Source organism: Polyodon spathula, chromosome 42, assembly GCF_017654505.1.
Source record: "Polyodon spathula isolate WHYD16114869_AA chromosome 42, ASM1765450v1, whole genome shotgun sequence".
Classification (NCBI taxonomy): Eukaryota; Metazoa; Chordata; class Actinopteri; order Acipenseriformes; family Polyodontidae; genus Polyodon; species Polyodon spathula.
Window position 1 is genome coordinate 1,853,579 of NC_054575.1, and position 18,236 is coordinate 1,871,814.

General features: G+C 42.2%; 1 protein-coding gene across 2 annotated transcripts; it reads left to right on the top strand.

Moving 5' to 3' along the window:
* The first annotated feature begins 820 nt into the window (after positions 1-820).
* Positions 821-17,626, top strand: rabggta (Rab geranylgeranyltransferase subunit alpha). Of its 2 annotated transcripts, none has more exons than XM_041236840.1 (17): positions 821-900; positions 1,132-1,163; positions 1,309-1,419; positions 1,717-1,841; positions 2,257-2,444; positions 2,599-2,799; positions 3,644-3,727; positions 4,271-4,353; positions 5,010-5,111; positions 6,239-6,344; positions 6,621-6,672; positions 7,550-7,638; positions 9,683-9,771; positions 10,542-10,658; positions 10,872-10,985; positions 13,253-13,340; positions 17,371-17,626. In XM_041236840.1, the coding sequence occupies exons 2-17, from the start codon at positions 1,161-1,163 to the stop codon at positions 17,517-17,519; spliced, it is 1,701 nt and encodes a 566-aa protein (XP_041092774.1). In that variant the 5' UTR covers positions 821-900; positions 1,132-1,160; the 3' UTR covers positions 17,520-17,626. The 2 variants fall into 2 exon arrangements, with proteins under 2 accessions (XP_041092774.1, XP_041092773.1); XM_041236839.1 differs by having other exon boundaries at positions 831-900; positions 1,282-1,419.
* The last annotated feature ends 610 nt before the right edge of the window (positions 17,627-18,236 follow it).

An 18,236-nucleotide genomic window follows, 5' to 3' on the forward strand; every position in this document is an offset into this window, starting at 1 on the left:
TCCATTCCTTCCTTTTCCTGTCCACAATGAAAGGCGCTATATAAAATAAATATCGATTGATTGATTGATATAAATAGGTCTTCAATCTTGTCTTAAAAACAGCAAGTGGCTTGTCAGTGACAGGACACCAACCGGGAGACCAAGAGTCACAACACCTGCCCGAGATGGACAGATCATTCTGCAGCGTCACTGTGATGTCAGCTGTTAATCAGCACAAAGTCACTGCGCTTGCTCTTAAACAGAGTTTGTCATTTTTCAATCAATCTGGTGAAACACATATATATATATTAGACACTTGTGTATATATATAACACACATATATACACACATACACACACACACACACACACACATATACACACACACACACACACACATATATATATATATATACACATATACACACACACACACACACACATATATATATATATATATATATATATATATATATATATATATATATATATCCAATGTTTTGATTCAAACACATCCCTAATCCCTAATATTTATTTTTATCATATGGAATATTTAACGGCTCATAGAAAAATACATTTAAAAATCATCCCCTTTAAAAGGCTCGTCCGTCATTATGGAGAATGTACCATCGACCTAAAAATAGGGGTAACTGCCAAAATCTATTTTCTGTAAATCTGTATTTCTCAATAGTGTCAAGAACAATCAACCTAAAGTTATATATTTTTGTAAACATTATGAACCGCAATATTAAACAATAATACGGAAGGAAACGTATACGTTGTTTACATTTGTAGCTTTAAAGTGTCCATCCCTATAACCCGATGGTATGCTCCACGGACGGGCTGCGTTTATGTAGTTCGCGTCATGCAGGAAGAAGCGTGCCTTTCCAAAAATATCAGAAAACGCAAACACCTGCGCCAGGTATGATTTCATTGCAATTTTAAAACGATTAGCCGTGTCTGTATGGTATACATCCTGGCCGTTGAAGAGAATGAGCTGAGCTGAACATATAGATGTTTTATTTGTATATATATATGCAATCTGATGTATTGATTTGGGGAGTATGTTTGCATGCAGTATTGAGTGAAATGTGAGGAACTCCGTTTTCAAAACTGTCAGCTAATTTTTTTTTTTTTCAACGCTGTTTTGCAGGATAAAGAAGCTGCCAACGTTTAAAAAACATGGTAAGTTGATTGGCGAGATGGGGCCTTATCCCAAAAACACCACCCCGGATTGCACTGCTAAAGTCATCTCAAGGTGTAATGCACGGCTAACGCTCACGCTTTCTCTTTTCTTTCGCTGGCACTTTCGCGGTCCCTTTGTTTCAAGCACGGCAGGTTGAAAGTCCGAACCACAGAGGAGCAGGCGGAGGAGAAACGCAAGGAACGCGAGAACAAGATGAAAATCTGCTTGGCGTCGAAAGAAGCGTGTTTCGAGAAGGTGAGAGACGCCATACATTTAAAACAGCGCTGACCGTCTTTAAAATCTCTTCTTCTACCTCTTGTTAGCTTTTTAAACATTGTCACCGGCCCTCCCTTTTTAAAGGAGCGCTGACCATCTTTAAAATCCATTGCTTATCTCTCTCCTTTAGTTTGGAGTAGATGAGAAACAGGCTCCATTGTGGCTCTTTAATCTATAGCCTTTTGGAGCCCAAGTATCCAGCATTGGGACACAGTTTCACAATCCCTGCAGCAGTATGGATGTTATTGACAGATGCCTCTTTGTTTTGTTCTTAAGAGGAAGAGCAATGTTTTGGATGAAGAAGGCCTTGAACTGACGAAACAGCTTTTAGGGGGGAACCCGGACTTCGCTACCTTGTGGAATTTCAGAAGAGAAATCTTCCAGCACTTTGAGAAAGAGAAGTTAGTCTGTGTACAGCGGAACTTTTATACCAAGGCTGGGAATAAGACTCCTATTGCACAGCAGTATCACCCATTCCAGGTTTTACTAGGAACTTGATACAGTGTGTATAGGTAACAGGCTCAGGGTAGTCTTATTAAACTCCTAGTAAAACCAGGAATGGATCAAACTGCTATGCAATGGGAGTCGTCTTTCCATTGCTGGATATAATAACTTCATACATGCTGGGTAGCTGCTGTCTGTCTGCAGCTTTAATGAAAGCTTTTCAGAATGTAGTAAACTAACACGGACACCAAGAAGAAAAGATTATATTGTAGGGTAAACCTGAACAGGATTGTGGGGCTCTGTCTGTCTGCGGTTGTATTGCCGTGTCTCTTGCAGTTGCTGTGATTCGGTGTCTCTGTCTCCCCGTGGTAGGTCTCCTGAGGAACTGCAGGCCCTCCTTGAGAAGGAGCTGTCCTTTCTGGAGGCTTGCCTCCGGGTGAACCCCAAGTCCTACGGAACTTGGTACCACAGAGGCTGGGTTCTAGACCACATGCCCAGTCCGGACTGGGCTCGGGAACTGGAACTCTGCAACAAGCTCCTGCAGCAGGACGAGAGGAACTGTGAGGGGAGCGATGTTGTTGTTATTATTTATTATTATTATTTATTATTATTATTATTATTAGTTTAGTAAATGTTTCTGTTTGTAAAAAACACAGGAGTTTCCCCAGTCGGGTTTAGAAGAGACACTGACTCTCTCTCTCTCTCTCTCTCCAGTTCACTGCTGGGATTACCGCAGGCTCATCGTTTCTCGCTCCGAGGTCTCCTGCTCTGAGGAGCTTGAGTTCACTTTCAAGCTGATCAGCTCCAACTTTTCCAACTACTCCAGCTGGCACTACCGCAGCACACTGCTTCCCAGAGTGCACCCTGACACCTGTCAAGGAGCCAGCCGCGCACACGAGGGGGTGCTCTTGACAGGTTTGCAAGGAAGGGCTAGGGTTAAGCAATGGCCAAAAGTTTTGCATTACCCTATATAATGCGTAGTGTTATGTTAACATATGGAACTGCATTCCACTTTGTAGTTTTACAAATACTTCATGAACAACTGACATTTAAAAATGTGACATGAAATGCTGTATTACTGTTATGGCTTCTGGAAATCATTTTGTAGTTTCTTTAAGTAAAATATCTAAATTATGTTCATTTAAAATTCTAGGCAATGCAAAACTTTTGGGCATAGCTGTATATGCAAATGTCATTTTTTACATTAAGATACTAATATAGAGTTGAATGGCATAAGGAAGACTGTTCAGCGCCTGGCACTTAGGATTGTCCAGACAAGCACACAACAGCTCAGTCTTTTAAAAAAGACTTTTGAAACGCCTAACTGTTTAATATACAGACAGGCACAATATCCTCTGATTCTGATACTCAGTGCATTGTGCAAAGGAATGCCCGTACCAATGCCCTTTCTGTTCCACTGATAACACACGAACCCCCCCCCCCCCCCCCCCCCCCCCCCCCCCCCCCCCCCCCCCCCCCCCCCCCCCCCCCCCCCCCACCCCCCCCCCCCCCCCCACCACCCATTTCCCCACATGACCCCCCTCCAGTGATGTAAAGCAGCTGTTGGAAGGACATTGAAGATTCTGTTTGTCTTTGAGCTGCGATCAGTCTACTGATCCCAGACGACTGTTTGAAGTCACGTCCTCTTGGTGAAGGCAATAGCTGAAACGTTCATCTGCTTGTCCTCTAGTTTTGTCATCGCATGCTTCTTGTAGGTTTGCAGTTAAGCGTGTCTTTTTATTGATTGTTTTCTCTGCAGAATACGAGTTGGTTCGAAACGCTTTCTTTACCGACCCCAATGATCAGAGCGCCTGGTTTTACTACCGCTGGCTACTGGGGAGAGGTGAGTTCAGTGATTCAAAGCCTCTGAGATTCAGTAGTCATAGTTTTATATATTATACAGCAACACCAAACATGATTCAGACAGCCCCCCTGAGTTTCAATCTGCATAGTTTTATATATTATACAGCAACACCAAACACGATTCAGACAGCCCCCCTGAGCTTCAATCTGCATAGTTTTATATATTATACAGCAACACCAAACACGATTCAGACAGCCCCCCTGAGCTTCAATCTGCATAGTTTTATATATTATAGAGCAACACTAAACATGATTCAGACAGCCCCCCTGAGCTTCAATCTGCATAGTTTTATATATTATACAGCAACACTAAACATGATTCAAACAGTCTTTAGCACAGGTTATTATTGGCAGACTTGTACAAGGTTTATAGTCTAAGTTAGAGCTGAGGAGCCAGTATGAAACTGACTCCATTGTGGCTCAAGTTTTGAGTCTTTCTCTGCTCAGATATATTGACCAGTGGAGCCAAAATGTCCAACACCAGGGACAGTTTCACAGCCAGATCTTTGTTTTCTCATTGCAGCAGATCGAGAGGAGACGGTGAGCTGCTTGTATGTGAGCCGGGAGGGACAGCGACTGGTTCTGAGTTTCTCCAGACCCGTCAACGTGAGTACTAACCAGTTTACCCAGCATCCTCTCTACTGGTTGTGTGTTTACCAGTAGAAATACTTTGCTGGTCAGTTTATCCCCTTATAGAGGTATAGTAAAGCACAGCGTGTAATCAAGGGAAAGCGTGGTAAAGCATAGGGAAGCATTGTAAAGCACAGAGAGGTCTGGTAAAGCACAGGGAAGCATTGTAAAGCACAGAGAGGCATGGTAAAGCACAGAGAGGTCTGGTAAAGCATAGGGAAGCATTGTAAAGCACAGAGAGGTGTGGTAAAGCATAGGGAAGCATTGTAAAGCACAGAGAGGTCTGGTAAAGCACAGGGAAGCATTGTAAAGCACAGAGAGGTGTGGTAAAGCATAGGGAAGCATTGTAAAGCACAGAGAGGTCTGGTAAAGCATATTTAAACAACAAGCCATGTTAAGCTGTGGTAAGGAGAGTTTAAGACTCTTGTGTTCAGTAGAACGGGTGCTGTTGATTTCACACCTCATTCATGCACTGGTTCCCTTTGAATCTTTAGATCCAGTCATTTAGAAATACTGTTATGTGAATGAGTACAAACATGGGCATTTTTGCCTCCAAATCCATTTCAGATGTTTGTCCCGGCACTAAACTGAATATTTTTTATAGTCTTAGCAATCTTTTTTTCTTTTGTTAGGTTTTGTCACCTTCAGCAGAATTGGTTCTGTTTGTGGACAGCCTCCCTCTGATGGTCAAATGGAGAACTTCACACCCTAAGCTGAAACACAGTGCGTTGTGGGTATCTTTTAAATACACCCCAATAAAAAACAAACAAACAATGCTTAAAAAGTAGAGGCGTTGAAATCTGACTTCGCTGTCTTGACATCTGATAAGGCAGAACATTATCTGAGAGCTTTGGCTAGCATTCCTGTAATGGTACAGGTGTAGTTGTAGTTCCCTCCTGGCACCCAGTGGCAGTAGAGCCTTTATATTAATTAGATTGCATATGCAGTATTGATAATGCCAATAAGAGGTAATAATTGATTTTAAATTAGATTTGGTTAGCGCTGCTCCTTTACAGAGGGCAGTGATCCTGTTAATAAAGCTAATAAGAGGTGAGAGAATGGATTTTAAAGATGGTCAGCGCTCCTTTAAAGGGAGGGGCCGGTGATCATGTTAATAAAGCTAATAAGAGGTGAGAGAATGGATTTTAAAGATGGTCAGCGCTCCATTTAACCCTTTGCGGTCCATTTATTCAGTGCTTGTCAGGCGCGTCGGGTTCAATTTATTTTCACATGTGCTGTGAACAGGTTTAAGAGGCATTGAATCGCAAAATGACACTCGGGACTGTGTCTCCAGCCAAGCCCCACACCTTGTTGACTGTATTTTTCACATCCCTCTTTATAGACGTGCGCACTGATAAACCCTCTCCTGATCACTCGTTTTATCACCAAACTCCTCAATAATGTGATCCGAGTCATTATTTTATTAGTGTAACATCTCAAAAAGCTCTGCAGGTGTCTGTGATATTCTCTGAGCGCTGGGTGCAGAAGCAGCTCTCTCCTTTGTTATGTCCGTGTTATCTCTGTAGTGGACGGGGCTATGAGATACGCCCCTTTTTCCAGTTTCATTCGGCTCCTGTAGGTCTCACTTAGCAATTAAAAGGTTTTCTCTGCATTTTCCAGAGAAAAAACGACTGTAGACCTAGGATTTACGTCTCTTTGACGTTGTCGGACACAGTCCTATATCAGACTGGAAAGGGGAAATTGTAATGTGGGACGTGGTCCGACATTGGACTGCAAAGGGTTAAAGGGAGGGGCCAGTGATCATGTTAATAAAGCTAATAAGAAATAAGAATTAATTTTAAAGGAGTCTTGGTGAGTGTGCTCAGATGTTCAGATTGATCCTTCATGTGAAACGCATCAGATCTGCGACTTGCCCACCGGGACCATCAACGAGGCCTGCTCTGAACACAGCTTCAAAATCCACTGGAGAAACGGGGTGGTGCAGAGAGAGTGTGTTCTATACAGAGGTGAGGGAGTGTGTTAGTGAGAGTGGGGGAGTGTGTTGGTGATTGGGGAGGGAATGGGGGAGTGAGTACTTGGGGAGTGGGGAATGAGGGAGTTAGCTGTGGAGGAGCGAGAGTACTGGGGGAATGAGGGAATTGAGTAGGGGAGTGAGGAGTGGGGGATTGAGGGGTGGTTGGGGAGGGGGAGTTGTTTATCGAACAGCCTGTGGATGTGGAGTAAGTGTACAGATTTAGTCCAGACTCTGATTCTGTGTTTCAGAGATTTCTCTTGTTTTTCAGGTCGCTCTGAAAGCTGGTGCAGAGACTCTGCCACTGACCAGCAGCTCTTCAGGTATCTGACATTGATTTACATAAACGTGCGCGTCTGTATCTGTCTGCCTGGCTCTGTCTGTCTAGTGTGTGTATGTATTATATATCAATGGTTGCAGGCCAAGGAAAAAGCCACTCTTAGGAAAACATCACAAGGACAATCGCTTAAAGTTGCGTGATTAGGCATGTATGCAGCGTGGATAATGATGCAGGAAACACGGCATTGTTGTTTGTAATCAAACGTGACTGTGCCACTGCATTGTGCAGGTATGGGCTTTTTTTTTTTTTTTTGTGTTCTCTTAGTGAAAACTTTTTTTAATAAATGGAGTACACATTCATTCAGTCCCTGCCGATAAGAAACATCCCCTAACATGATGCTGCCACCACCATGCTTCACAGTAGGGATGGTGTTCTTTGGGTCATGCACTGTGTTGGGTTGGGTTTGCGCCAAACACAACACTTTGCATTTAGGCCAAAACGTTCCATTTTAGTTTCATCAGACCACAAAACTTTTTGCCCCATGGCTACAGAATCTCCTGAGTGTTTTTTTGCATACTTCAAACGGGATTCAAGGTGGGCTTTCTTGAGTAATGGCTTCCTTCTTGCCACCCTACCATACAGGCCAGATTTGTGAAGTGGTTGGGATATTGTAGTCGCATGCACACTTTGACTGGAAAAAACACACAGTGGCAGCACTGTAGCTGACATGTGACAGGTCAGACGGAAGGCTGTCGCGGGCCAAATCATTTGAAGAACGCGGTTATAAGTAGACCACTGGAGCCAACATGGCCAGCGACAGGACACAGTTTCAGAAGCAGTACTTGATCAGCCTATTCAATTGTGTAACTGGAGTACAAAGTGTCTGACACAGTTTTGAAATGCCTTCTCGTCCCCTCCAGGTCTGATCTGTCTGTAGAGAAGTCCACAGTGCTGCAGTCAGAGCTTGATTCCTGCACCCAGCTGCAGGAAATGGAGCCGGAGAATAAATGTGAGTCTTAAATTCTGCCTCCCAGGTACAGGACGGGGGGGCGGAGCAGGGTCGGTACCAGGGATCTGATACAGAGATAGGACGGGTCAGTACCAGGGCTGTGATTCAGGTACAGAACAGGGTCAGTAACAGGGCTGTGATTCAGGTACAGAACAGGGTCAGTACCAGGGCTGTGATTCAGGTACAGGATGGGTCAGTACCAGGGCTGTGATTCAGGTACAGGATGGGTCAGTACCAGGGCTGTAATTCAGGTACAGAACAGGGTCAGTACCAGGGCTGTGATTCAGGTACAGGATGGGTCAGTACCAGGGCTGTGATTCAGGTACAGGATGGGTCAGTACCAGGGCTGTGATTCAGGTACAGGATGGGTCAGTAACAGGGCTGTGATTCAGGTACAGAACAGGGTCAGTAACAGGGCTCGTTGCTTTTGTGGATGAAGAAAAAGTCTAACAAATGCCGATTCAAAAGTATTCCTATCCTGACAAGGAAATTGAAATGAGTAGCTAGTTTTGCAATAACAACCTCTTTTAAACAATTTGCTATTTGTCAGAGCTTTTGACGTGATTCTTTAGTGATTTCTGACCGTTCTTCAACGGAAAACTGTTCCAGTTCCTTCAGATTCCGAGGACTTCTCTTGCGCACGGCCTCCTTCAACTCATACCAAAGATTCTCAATTGGATTTGGATCGGGACTTGACCGGGCCGTTCCAGAACCTTTATTTTATTCTTTAACCATTCTGAAGTAGATTCTGACGTGTGCTTTGAATCGTTGCCACGATGGAACGTCTAGTTTCAAAACAACGTTTTGTAGCGGAGGGTTTCGGATGATTGGCCAATATCTTTTGGTATGCTATAGCATCCATTATACCATGTATTGGAACTAAATTTCCTGTGCCATTAGAAAAAAACCAGCCCCATACTACCACCTCCATGCATGACAGTAGGTATGGTGTTATATTCTTTGTATACCTCGCCAGACTTTCCAAAGGTAATTATCAGTGTGACCCAAATAGCTCGAATTTGGTTTAATCAATCCACAAAACTCATATCCATCATTCAAATGCTGTTTTGCAAACTTTAAGCGATCTGTCCTTGTGACGTTTTCCTAAGAGTGGCTTTTTCCATGTAATGCAACCATTGAGATCTTCAGCATGCAATACTTGGCCTGTGGTTGAAATGGAAACCCCAGTCCCAGTTGCAACCAGTTCACTTTGAATGTCTTTGGCAGTCAATCTCGGATTATTATAAACCTTCCTCGCAAGTCTTGTACTTGTTCTTGTGACAGTACTGTGAGTGTTGTACATCTTGAATCTTGAAGTGTGTGTATATATATATATAATCATACACACACTGTAAAACTTAAACACCAAGCAGAAGTACCAATTTGTATTTAAAAAATTGATTTAGATCTACCCATTGTTAATAACTGTTAAATCCACTAAAACCAATCTTTCAAATCAATCTTTATTTTATATAGCGCCTTAGTGCAGCACCATCAAAAGTGCTTTACAAGATGCAGTAACAAGAAGAAAATCCATAATGCTTCAAATACAGAGAAATGCATCATACATGAAGTAGCAACAACACAGCAGCGAATATCAGATATCGGGCTTAAAGAGCGTGGAAAGCAAGCGTTTAGGCTACTCTTACAGCACTAATATTAATAATAATAATATAGTAGTACTAAACTTTTAAAATGTTTTTAAAAATTATCAATAAGAGCAGTAAATGTCTTTATCAAAAACAATGTATTCTTTAATCTCAAACTTACTAACAACAAAACATGTTAAAGTACACCAAGAGGTTTGTATCAGGCCTACTTGCAGCACGCTTAAAATTATCAAAACTTTTAATAACGTTATAACTGCATTCAACAAATATGCATTTAAGGTAGGCCTATATGCAGTTAAGTTTTCTGTTATTTATTAATCCTGAGAGTCACTTTCATCGCTGTCGTTTCAAATTTCATCGCTGTCGTTTCAAATTGCTGTGCTGTCTTATTTCCATCCCTGCATATTCTAATAATAGCTGTATTTCTATGGCAGGGTGTGTGCTAACCATCATTCTCCTCATGAGGGCGCTAGACCCCCTGGGCTATGAGAAGGACACTCTGCAGTACTTCAAAACACTCAAGGTGACGGGTTCTTGACTATTGGGGTTCTAGGTAGTTAAGGGAAAGCATTTTCAATTAAATGATTATAATGCACAGTGGCAGGCCAGGTGCGGTAAATGCGTATTGTCATTTCAGTGTGATGGTTTGTTTAAAAACTGTGTTATGATTTTAAAAAATAATGGTCTATTGTTATGAGTTGGGTGTATTGTTTGGTGTTTTGGAAACGCAATGTTTTTGTGTGATTGTTGACTGCATCATGGATTTCCCCACTGTGGCAGTCTCCAAAATGATTAAGTGTTACTAATTTGAGGGTGGCCACGTCTATAAAAGCATGTTTAGGGGGGGGGGGTTCTTGAGAGAGAGTTGAATGGAGAACGTAAGAGAGAGAGACGAAGTGTAAAAAACAGTTGCTACATGTGCTGGGTTAGACCAGCACGGTACTGGTTTGGTTTTGTTTGAATGGTTGTTTTGTATCATTTTGTTTAAATGAAAGAAGAATGCCTTGGTGACTCACCCACAGTATTTGTGTGTGTCTGCTTCCTGCTCTGTGACATTGCCCACTCGGCCATCCTGTCACATGCCTTTAATCCTCTCACTCCTCTTAGAGTGCCCTCTGGTGCATTCTTTGTATGGAAGACTGCCTGGAACATGTGTGGGTTGTAGGTACTCCCCATAATATTATAAGGTTCTAGGTAGTCAATAAAACAATGGTTAGTATTACCATTGCATTATAAAATCTGACTTCTGTTTTTGTTAATAAGATGTATGTATTGTTTATGTTGGGGTTCTAGGCTGCCGACCCGATGCGCTCTGCGTATTTCGATGATTTGCGCAGTAAGTTTGTCATCGAGAACGCCATTCTCAAAATGGAATACGCAGAGACAAGAGTGGTAGACCTCTCCAAAAAGGTAGGCATCTGTCAGATTTTGTGATGGACTTTCTTCTTTGGTGCAGTTTATTCAGAGTATTAGAATCTGGAGGTGTATGGAGGCTGTCTTTATGCCAGGCTGCCAGTTTTAATAAAACGTTAGAGTTTGTGATGGTGGTCCTGTGTCTTAAAGCTAACGACCTAAACCATAAATTACAAACGCTTTCTTGCTGCTTCTTCATTCACTCTCCAGGACGTGACGGCCCTGTATCACCTCGACCAGCTCCTATTGGTCACTCACATGAACCTCTCGTCCAATCGGCTCAGGTCTCTGACAGCCCAGGTTTCCATGCTGCAGTGCCTGGAGGTGAGCGCCACCTAGTGGCTGTTAATTTATTACAACTTGAGACTTGGCTGCTTTGAGCTTACCTGGAAAATGCTAACTGAATCCTCACTGCAATTAAAACGACATTTTTAAAGTGGCTTGCTCTTGAAAGCCTGCCAAGCATGTTTAATGAATACAGGTTCCCTTTCAATTATGAAGTGCAACCATTACCTAATAAGTGTTTACCGCCTAAAGACCCCAAAACTTGAATAGATCTATCAAAGCTGCTCCACCGAGCCTGCGATGCAGTCATGCCCGCCCGCGAGGGTATAAAGGAACTGCCCGCACGGATCTCGGTGTCATTTTTCTTTTCAGAAGTGAACCTGACAGGAGAGCGTATCTGACAAGTACTTGCTAATTTTGTGAATTACACAAATTTATGCTCTGGCTGGAGTTAAAAATTTTGCTTTTTTGTAATGGTGTTATTTTGTGAAGTGTACTTGTTTTATTACTGTTTTCTGTGATTTTTTTTTTTTTTTTTTTTTTTTTCTAACAAACACGAACGCAGCCGCTGGGCTCAGCAGCTCTGCGTTGACTTTCCACCGTTTGAATTTCGTTTGTCGTGCTCCCCACCGGGTTTTCCCATTTTATATGGGGGAAGTTGAAATCCCCCTTTAACATGGCTTCTCCTATGCAGCACGCGTTTCTAGTGTCATTGTATAACAGATTATTTTTTGCTCGGTTTCTGAATTTGTCAGTCTGTAGCGTGCCCCTATTATGCCCGTTTTGAATTTTTGTCCATTGTTCTGACCCATATTGATTCTGCGGTTTCATCCAGCTTTAACCCATTGCAGTCCATTTATTCAGTGCATGTTAGGCACATCGGCGTAAAACAGGTTTAAAAGGCATTGAATCACAACAGGACACTCGGTACTGCATCTCCAGCCAAGCCCCACCCCTTGTTGGCTGTATTTTTCGCATCCCTCTTTATAGACGTGCATACTGATAAATCCTCTCCTGATCACTCGTTTTATCACCAAAATAATGCGATCAGAGTCATTATTTTATTAGTGTAACATCTCAAAAAGCTCTGCAGGTGTCTGTGATGTTCTGAGCGCTGGATGCAGAAGCAGCTCTCTCCTTTATGTCCGTGTTACCTCTGTAGTGGACGGGTCTAGGATGTACGCCCTTTTTATTTTATTTATTTTTTGTTTCATTTGGCTCCTATCGGTCTCACTCGGCCATTGAAAGGTTTTCTTGGCTAAAGACATGTGCTTGATGTCTTTTTGATCGGACTGGAAAGGGAAACTTGTAATGTCGGATCTGGACCGCAAAGGGGTTATCACCTGGGCTTCAAGACTATTTTTGATGTATAGCGCTACCCCACTGCCTCTTCTGTCCTGCCTGTCTTTCCTATACAGTGTATACCCACAAATATTATATTCGTCTCCATCACTCTCAGATAACCACGTTTCTGTAACACCTATCACATCATAGTTACCTATTAGTGCAGTAGCTTCAAGTTCTAGAATTTTGTTTCTGATACTTCTAGCATTTAGATAAATACATTTAATGATTGTCTTACCTGAGTTGTTGTCCTTGTTTTGATGCGGTCTCCCTTCTGTTTTTTTGTTGATTTCTCCCCCCTTCCTTTCTAGTTTAAATGCTTCTGAACCTGCTCGAGGATCTTTTCTCCAAGTAGACTGGTTCCCTTGTTATTTAAATGCAGTCCGTCCCGTCTATACAGATAGTCCTCGTTGTAGAATGTGGTCCAATGATCAAGATAGGTGAAGCCTTCCCGTGTGCACCACATCTTCAGCCATGCGTTTTGATTAATTATTTCCAGCTGTCCATATGGTCCTTTGCAAGGTGCTGGCAGTATCCCAGAAAATACCAGTTTTGGTTTTCTCTTTTAATTTCCTTTCTAGCTCTCTGAATTTGTTTTGCAGGGATTTTGCTCTGTCTCTTCCAATGTTTGTATCGATGTGGATGATTGCTACCGGGTCGCCTCCTGTTCGTTCTAGGAGCCTGTCCACGTTCTCGGTTTGCGTGACAAAGGCTCCTCTGAGCAGCAAATAATTACTGTAATCAAGTGTTACTGCAATCAAACATGTTTTCAGGGATGGAAATCAGAGCCGTTTGACCCATTCCAGGTTTTACTGCAAGCTTGACTTTTACTGCAAGCCACCATGTGTCTAGGTAACAAGCTCAGGTGTGTCTTATTAAACTCCTAGTAAAACCAGTATTCTGCCAGACTGCTGTGGAACGGGAGTTTTATTTCCAGCCCTGTTTGTCCCCCTGTGTCCTAGGTACTGGAAGCAGATGACAATATGCTGGAGGATGTGGAGGGGCTGTGTGGTCTGCCCAGACTGGAAGAGGTTTCTCTCAGGAACAACTGTATCCAACAGTGAATAAAACCATGCTGCACAGGGGTTTATACGGCAGGGGGCGCTGTTCTGCTTCAGACACAGAACCAGCACAGTGCGATGAGCAGAGCTACTGGAGCCAACATGGGTGACACAGGGACTCGGTTTGTCTTCCCTGTGCTGGTTTGAACCTAGCTTTATAGGGTTAGAGGAGGGTAGCAAATGGACGATTAGTAAGACGTTCATCGAAACTTAAGGAAAGGGCGTTATTCCAAGGTATGTGTGTTTTTTGTTTTGATTTCTGAACACTGAACTAGGTGTGGTGCTTGTTCTATGCACAGTATGACATCTGTACACAGGATATGAGGTTGTGGGATTTTGGCAAATGCTGCACTGTGATTGTGTGGTTTCTGAGGATTGGGCATCTAGCGCCATGTGACAAGGATGGCATTGTGGTGCAAAATATCCAAAGGCAGTTTTGTAAGTAACCTGGTTGTTTATTTAAATCAAAGCAATACAAAGTTTGTTAAGTAATAGTTGCTGTTTACCAGCAATGGTAACTCTGCAGCAAAGCAAGGCTCAGTCCCAAAATAACAATAATAAATAATCCTGCTGCTGGAGAGCGCTGTGTGGCTCTGTTCCTGTTCCGCGATCGCAGCTGTGCTGGTGCAGTGCAGGTTTATTTCTGCAGGGTCTGACTGTACCATGCAGTGAGGTGCTGTGCAGAGGGAAACCCTGCAATCAGACTGTAGCCACTGACCTTATCAAACTCCCCTTCTGGTTGGGTAGTCTACAGCATGGATCCCTTCGCTCTCTGTTACCAGTATGGCTGACAGGAGGGAGCACGGTTTTATGGAGTAAAGATGTAGATTACTGTAGGAAAATGCATGTTTAGAGACACAATTCAAAAGAATCAGTTAATGTGTGTTTAACTCTGTTACGGATTTCTCCCAAGCGAACTCAAGATCACGAGGAAACAAGTTATATCTTTTATACATTTTATCAGAAGTTTGTAATAAAATAGTCAAAGGCTCATATCAAAATAGTGTAAATGAGCACTTTAATCCTGAGCAATCCTCATCTTCTGTGTGAAAGCAATACATTGTCTATAATTGGTATTTTCTGTCAGAACTAATTATATGAAGTCTGTAAATATAATACTGTGAATACGCAAGCAGATTAACTATTCAAGTAAATATGATTGCAAGTTAATATAAATTCAGTGGATTCAAATTAACAGGATATTACAAAATTGTAGTTATTTACCAATCTCTTGTTGAAATATGTATCTTTTAATTAGAATCTCGGCACAAATATTTGTAACCGTTCTAGCTCTTTAGCTGGTAATTCACTTCATGGAACATTAAAACTAGCCTTTCTTTTGTAAGAAAACAAAATATATAACGCACCCCCTTTTACAGTAATGATCAGCGTTTTTGCAAATACACTTTTTCCATTCCCTGCATGTTTTACTCTTAAGGAGAGCATACTTTAAATGGATGTCGTGTTGACAATGCGCGACTCCCTTGTAGGCTTTAACAAACATTCTTCTAGTACAATTGACAGATCAGTTTAGTTCATTCATTAAGTCTTGAATCATTAGTTGTCCTTCTGTTAAATGATGAGCCCAGGTTATTAAGTCTTTCATAAGTCTATTTTTTATAGCGCGATTTTGTACAGCACATCTCGGAGCGCTTTACAGTTTAAAACAATACACAGTGATATTAAAAATGGACACAAAGCAGGTTACACGTTAAAACAAAGACACACAACAAGTTTAGCCCAGAAAGAGGACACACAGCACCAGTACTGTACAACACAGCCCTACACAGACTCGAATGCCATTCTAAAAAAAATGTGTTTTTAGTTGCTTTTTAAAAATATCAACAGTATTTGAATCTTACTTCTGTGGGAGAGCTTGGGTTCATAGCAACTGAAGGCTCTATCTCCCATAGACCAAAAGCTTGGATTTTGACACTAAGATCTGCAGATCTCCGGTTTTGCACAGGAGAATATACAGTTAACAAATCAGAGATATAGCTAGGAGCCAGACCATTCAAGGCCTTATATGTTAACAGTAATAATTTAAACTCAATCCTGAACTTAACAGGAAGTCAATGCAGAGATGCCAGGACAGGTGTAATATGTACAAAAGATGTAGACCTTGTTAGGGCTCGAGCAGCCGAGTTCTGAACATATTGTATCCTATTAATAACACGTTTAGAGGCTCCAGCAAACAATGCATTGCAGTAGTCGAGTCTGGAGGAGACAAAGACATGCACGAGTCTCTCTGCATCAGGTAGAGAGAAAACAGGCTGTGTTCCGCAGATGGAAAAAAGACACCTTTGTAATATTTTGAGCATGAGCTTCGAAAGTTAGGCGAGGATCAAAAATAACAGAGATTTCTCATTTCGGAACTAGCTCAAAATGCTGCATGCGTTACACACCCTTTATTTTAGTATATGGTAACTCCAAAGGATAGGTAGTCCGGCTGTCACTTTGTCAGAATGACTGTGACCAAGGAGACGGCAGCCGGCACCAGCTACATGACCCGCTGGAGGGTGAGGGGAGGCGGCCCAGTGTTACGCAGATTTCTGTATCCCCATAGAATTCTGTATCCCCTTAGAGTTGACGCCTGCGTAGATCAAGATTGGTATGCGTGAACGCTTGATGTTTCGGGCCCAATTTATTTCAAATGGCTGTTTATTTTACACGCGCTGTTTAAATTTTGTTTTTCCCCAGAGTACAACAGGTTCAAAAGGCATTGAATCGCAAAAAACACTCAGTGCTGTATCTCCAGCCAAGCCCCACCCCTTGTTCGCTGTATTTTTCGCATACCTCTTTATAGAGGTGCGCACTGATAAACCCTCTCCTGATCACTCGTTTTATCACCAAACTCCTCAATAATGCGATCCGAGTCATTATTATATTACTGTAACATCTCAAAGCTCTGCAGGTGTCTGATGTTCTTCGCGCTGGGTGCAGAAGCAGCTCTCTCCTTTGTTTCTGTGTTATCTCTGTTATGCGTGGGGCTATGAGGTAAGCCCTTTTCTTTCAGTTTCATTCAGCTCATGTCGGTCTCACTCAGCCATTGAAAGGTTTTCTCCGTTTTTTCCCGGAGAAAAAACGGCTAGAGACCCGGGCTTGACGTCTTTTTGATGTCGGACAGGGTCTGACATTGGACTGGAAAGGGAAAATTGTAATGTAGGGCCTGATCCCACATAGGACCGCAAAGGGTTAATCCAGGGTTTTGTGTATTGAGCAATGCAGGAGGCTGAGCATACTGTAGACAATCAGTGGTGTTAAATGTGCCGTTTTATTTTGCTACAGAATTAGTTTGGTCTTGTTTTCAATATGTGTTGCAAACTACAGCAGAACTCAAAGGCAGCGCATGAGAACGCGGTGCGTTCCTTGTACGAAACGAAGGAATTGATGATTGTCAACATCACAGAGCCTAGTTTCTCAAGAGGGGCGGAGACTTGCGTGAGCTTTGGTAAGTCTCAGAATTTTCAGGTAAACAAAGTTAACCCATTATATAATGGATACGTTTCGTACTTGAAAGGGAACGTTAGGTTATTATCATAACCCTGGTTCCCTGAAATAGAAAACGTATCCATTACAATCTTTGGTCGCTGCGTACGTTGCACGCAGGAGGCTGAAGAAGAAAACATTGGCGCTATTCAACTGTCGTCACGGAGCCTAGCTCCTCCGAAGAGGGGCGGACACTGGCGTTGATGACGTTGCCAGTCACTGCGTGACAGCTTTGGTAAGCCTCAGAATAAAGTTAATCTGTTAAGTAAAAGATGCCTTTCATACTTGCATAGTTCACACACCCTAGTCTCTGTAAGTTGCCTTGTATGGATAAATAAATAAATAATAATAAGAATAATAATAATAGGTAAGAGAATGGATTTTAAAGATGGTCAGCACTGCTTTAAAGGGAGGGGCCGGTGATCCTGTTAATAAAGCTAATAAGAGGTGAGGGAATGGATTTTAAAGATGTGATAATGTTGCTATGGCTAATAAATTGTATATTTCCTTGACTCAAACTTACTTTACAGGCATTGCAAAGATAGCTGACCTTCGACCTTTAGCTTCCTGCCCCAAACTCGCCATCCTCAATCTCCAAGGCAATCCGGTTACCAAGGTGACCGACTTCCAATCGGAGCTGGCCCTTCTGTTGCCTGGCGTCAAGGATCTCATTGCTTGATTAGCTCCTGATTTCATCGGTGCCAAAATCACATTACACCGTGTAACGCATTTTTTTTTTGTTCCTGGGCAGTAAGTGTTATTTCCTAATTGCTTATGCCTCAAAAGTATAGAAAATGGCTATTATTCCCCACAGACTTTGCTTTTGTGACCAGGACAGTGATATTTTGAAATTTTGAAGTTACATATTGTTCTCATCCTGGTAATCGCCTCTAAAGTATTTGTCGGCAGGTATGAAATGAAGCCATTCATTAACATTTTGATTTAGAAACAGGAAAAGCTGCCTTCCCTCACCTTTACAAGCGAGGGAAAGCTGATTTTGGAAGAATTTTCCTCTCATCCGGGACACTGAGGGTGTAAACTGACAAATGAATTGCCATCGATTTGGCACTCGGTTGTAAAGCTGAGAGGGAAGGACAGATTTTCTTGTTTTGAAATCAACGTGTTAATAAATGGATTGATTTAATACCTGCCGGTTTGATTTATGACCTTTACAAACAGCACGCTAACGAGACCACTGGCTTACTGGAGTATCGATCAGTTATTGTTTTCCTGCTGGAGTTTTATTAGTAGTAATATGAATATTGTTATGATAGTGGTTGTTTTAACATTTGGTTTTTGCCTGCAAGCACAGGTTGGTTGAGCGCATGTTTAATTTGAAATATTTAATAAAAATCAGTCCTTCTGCCAAATTGTTTTATTTTATTTTTTTTCTTAA

Bases quoted from the DNA above. Each gene is read 5' to 3' on its own strand.
- rabggta (XM_041236839.1), top strand. The intron at 1,842-2,256 runs GTTAGTCTGTGT...TCCCCGTGGTAG, and splicing joins CAGCACTTTGAGAAAGAGAA to GTCTCCTGAGGAACTGCAGG. The intron at 2,800-3,643 runs GTTTGCAAGGAA...TTTTCTCTGCAG, and splicing joins CGAGGGGGTGCTCTTGACAG to AATACGAGTTGGTTCGAAAC.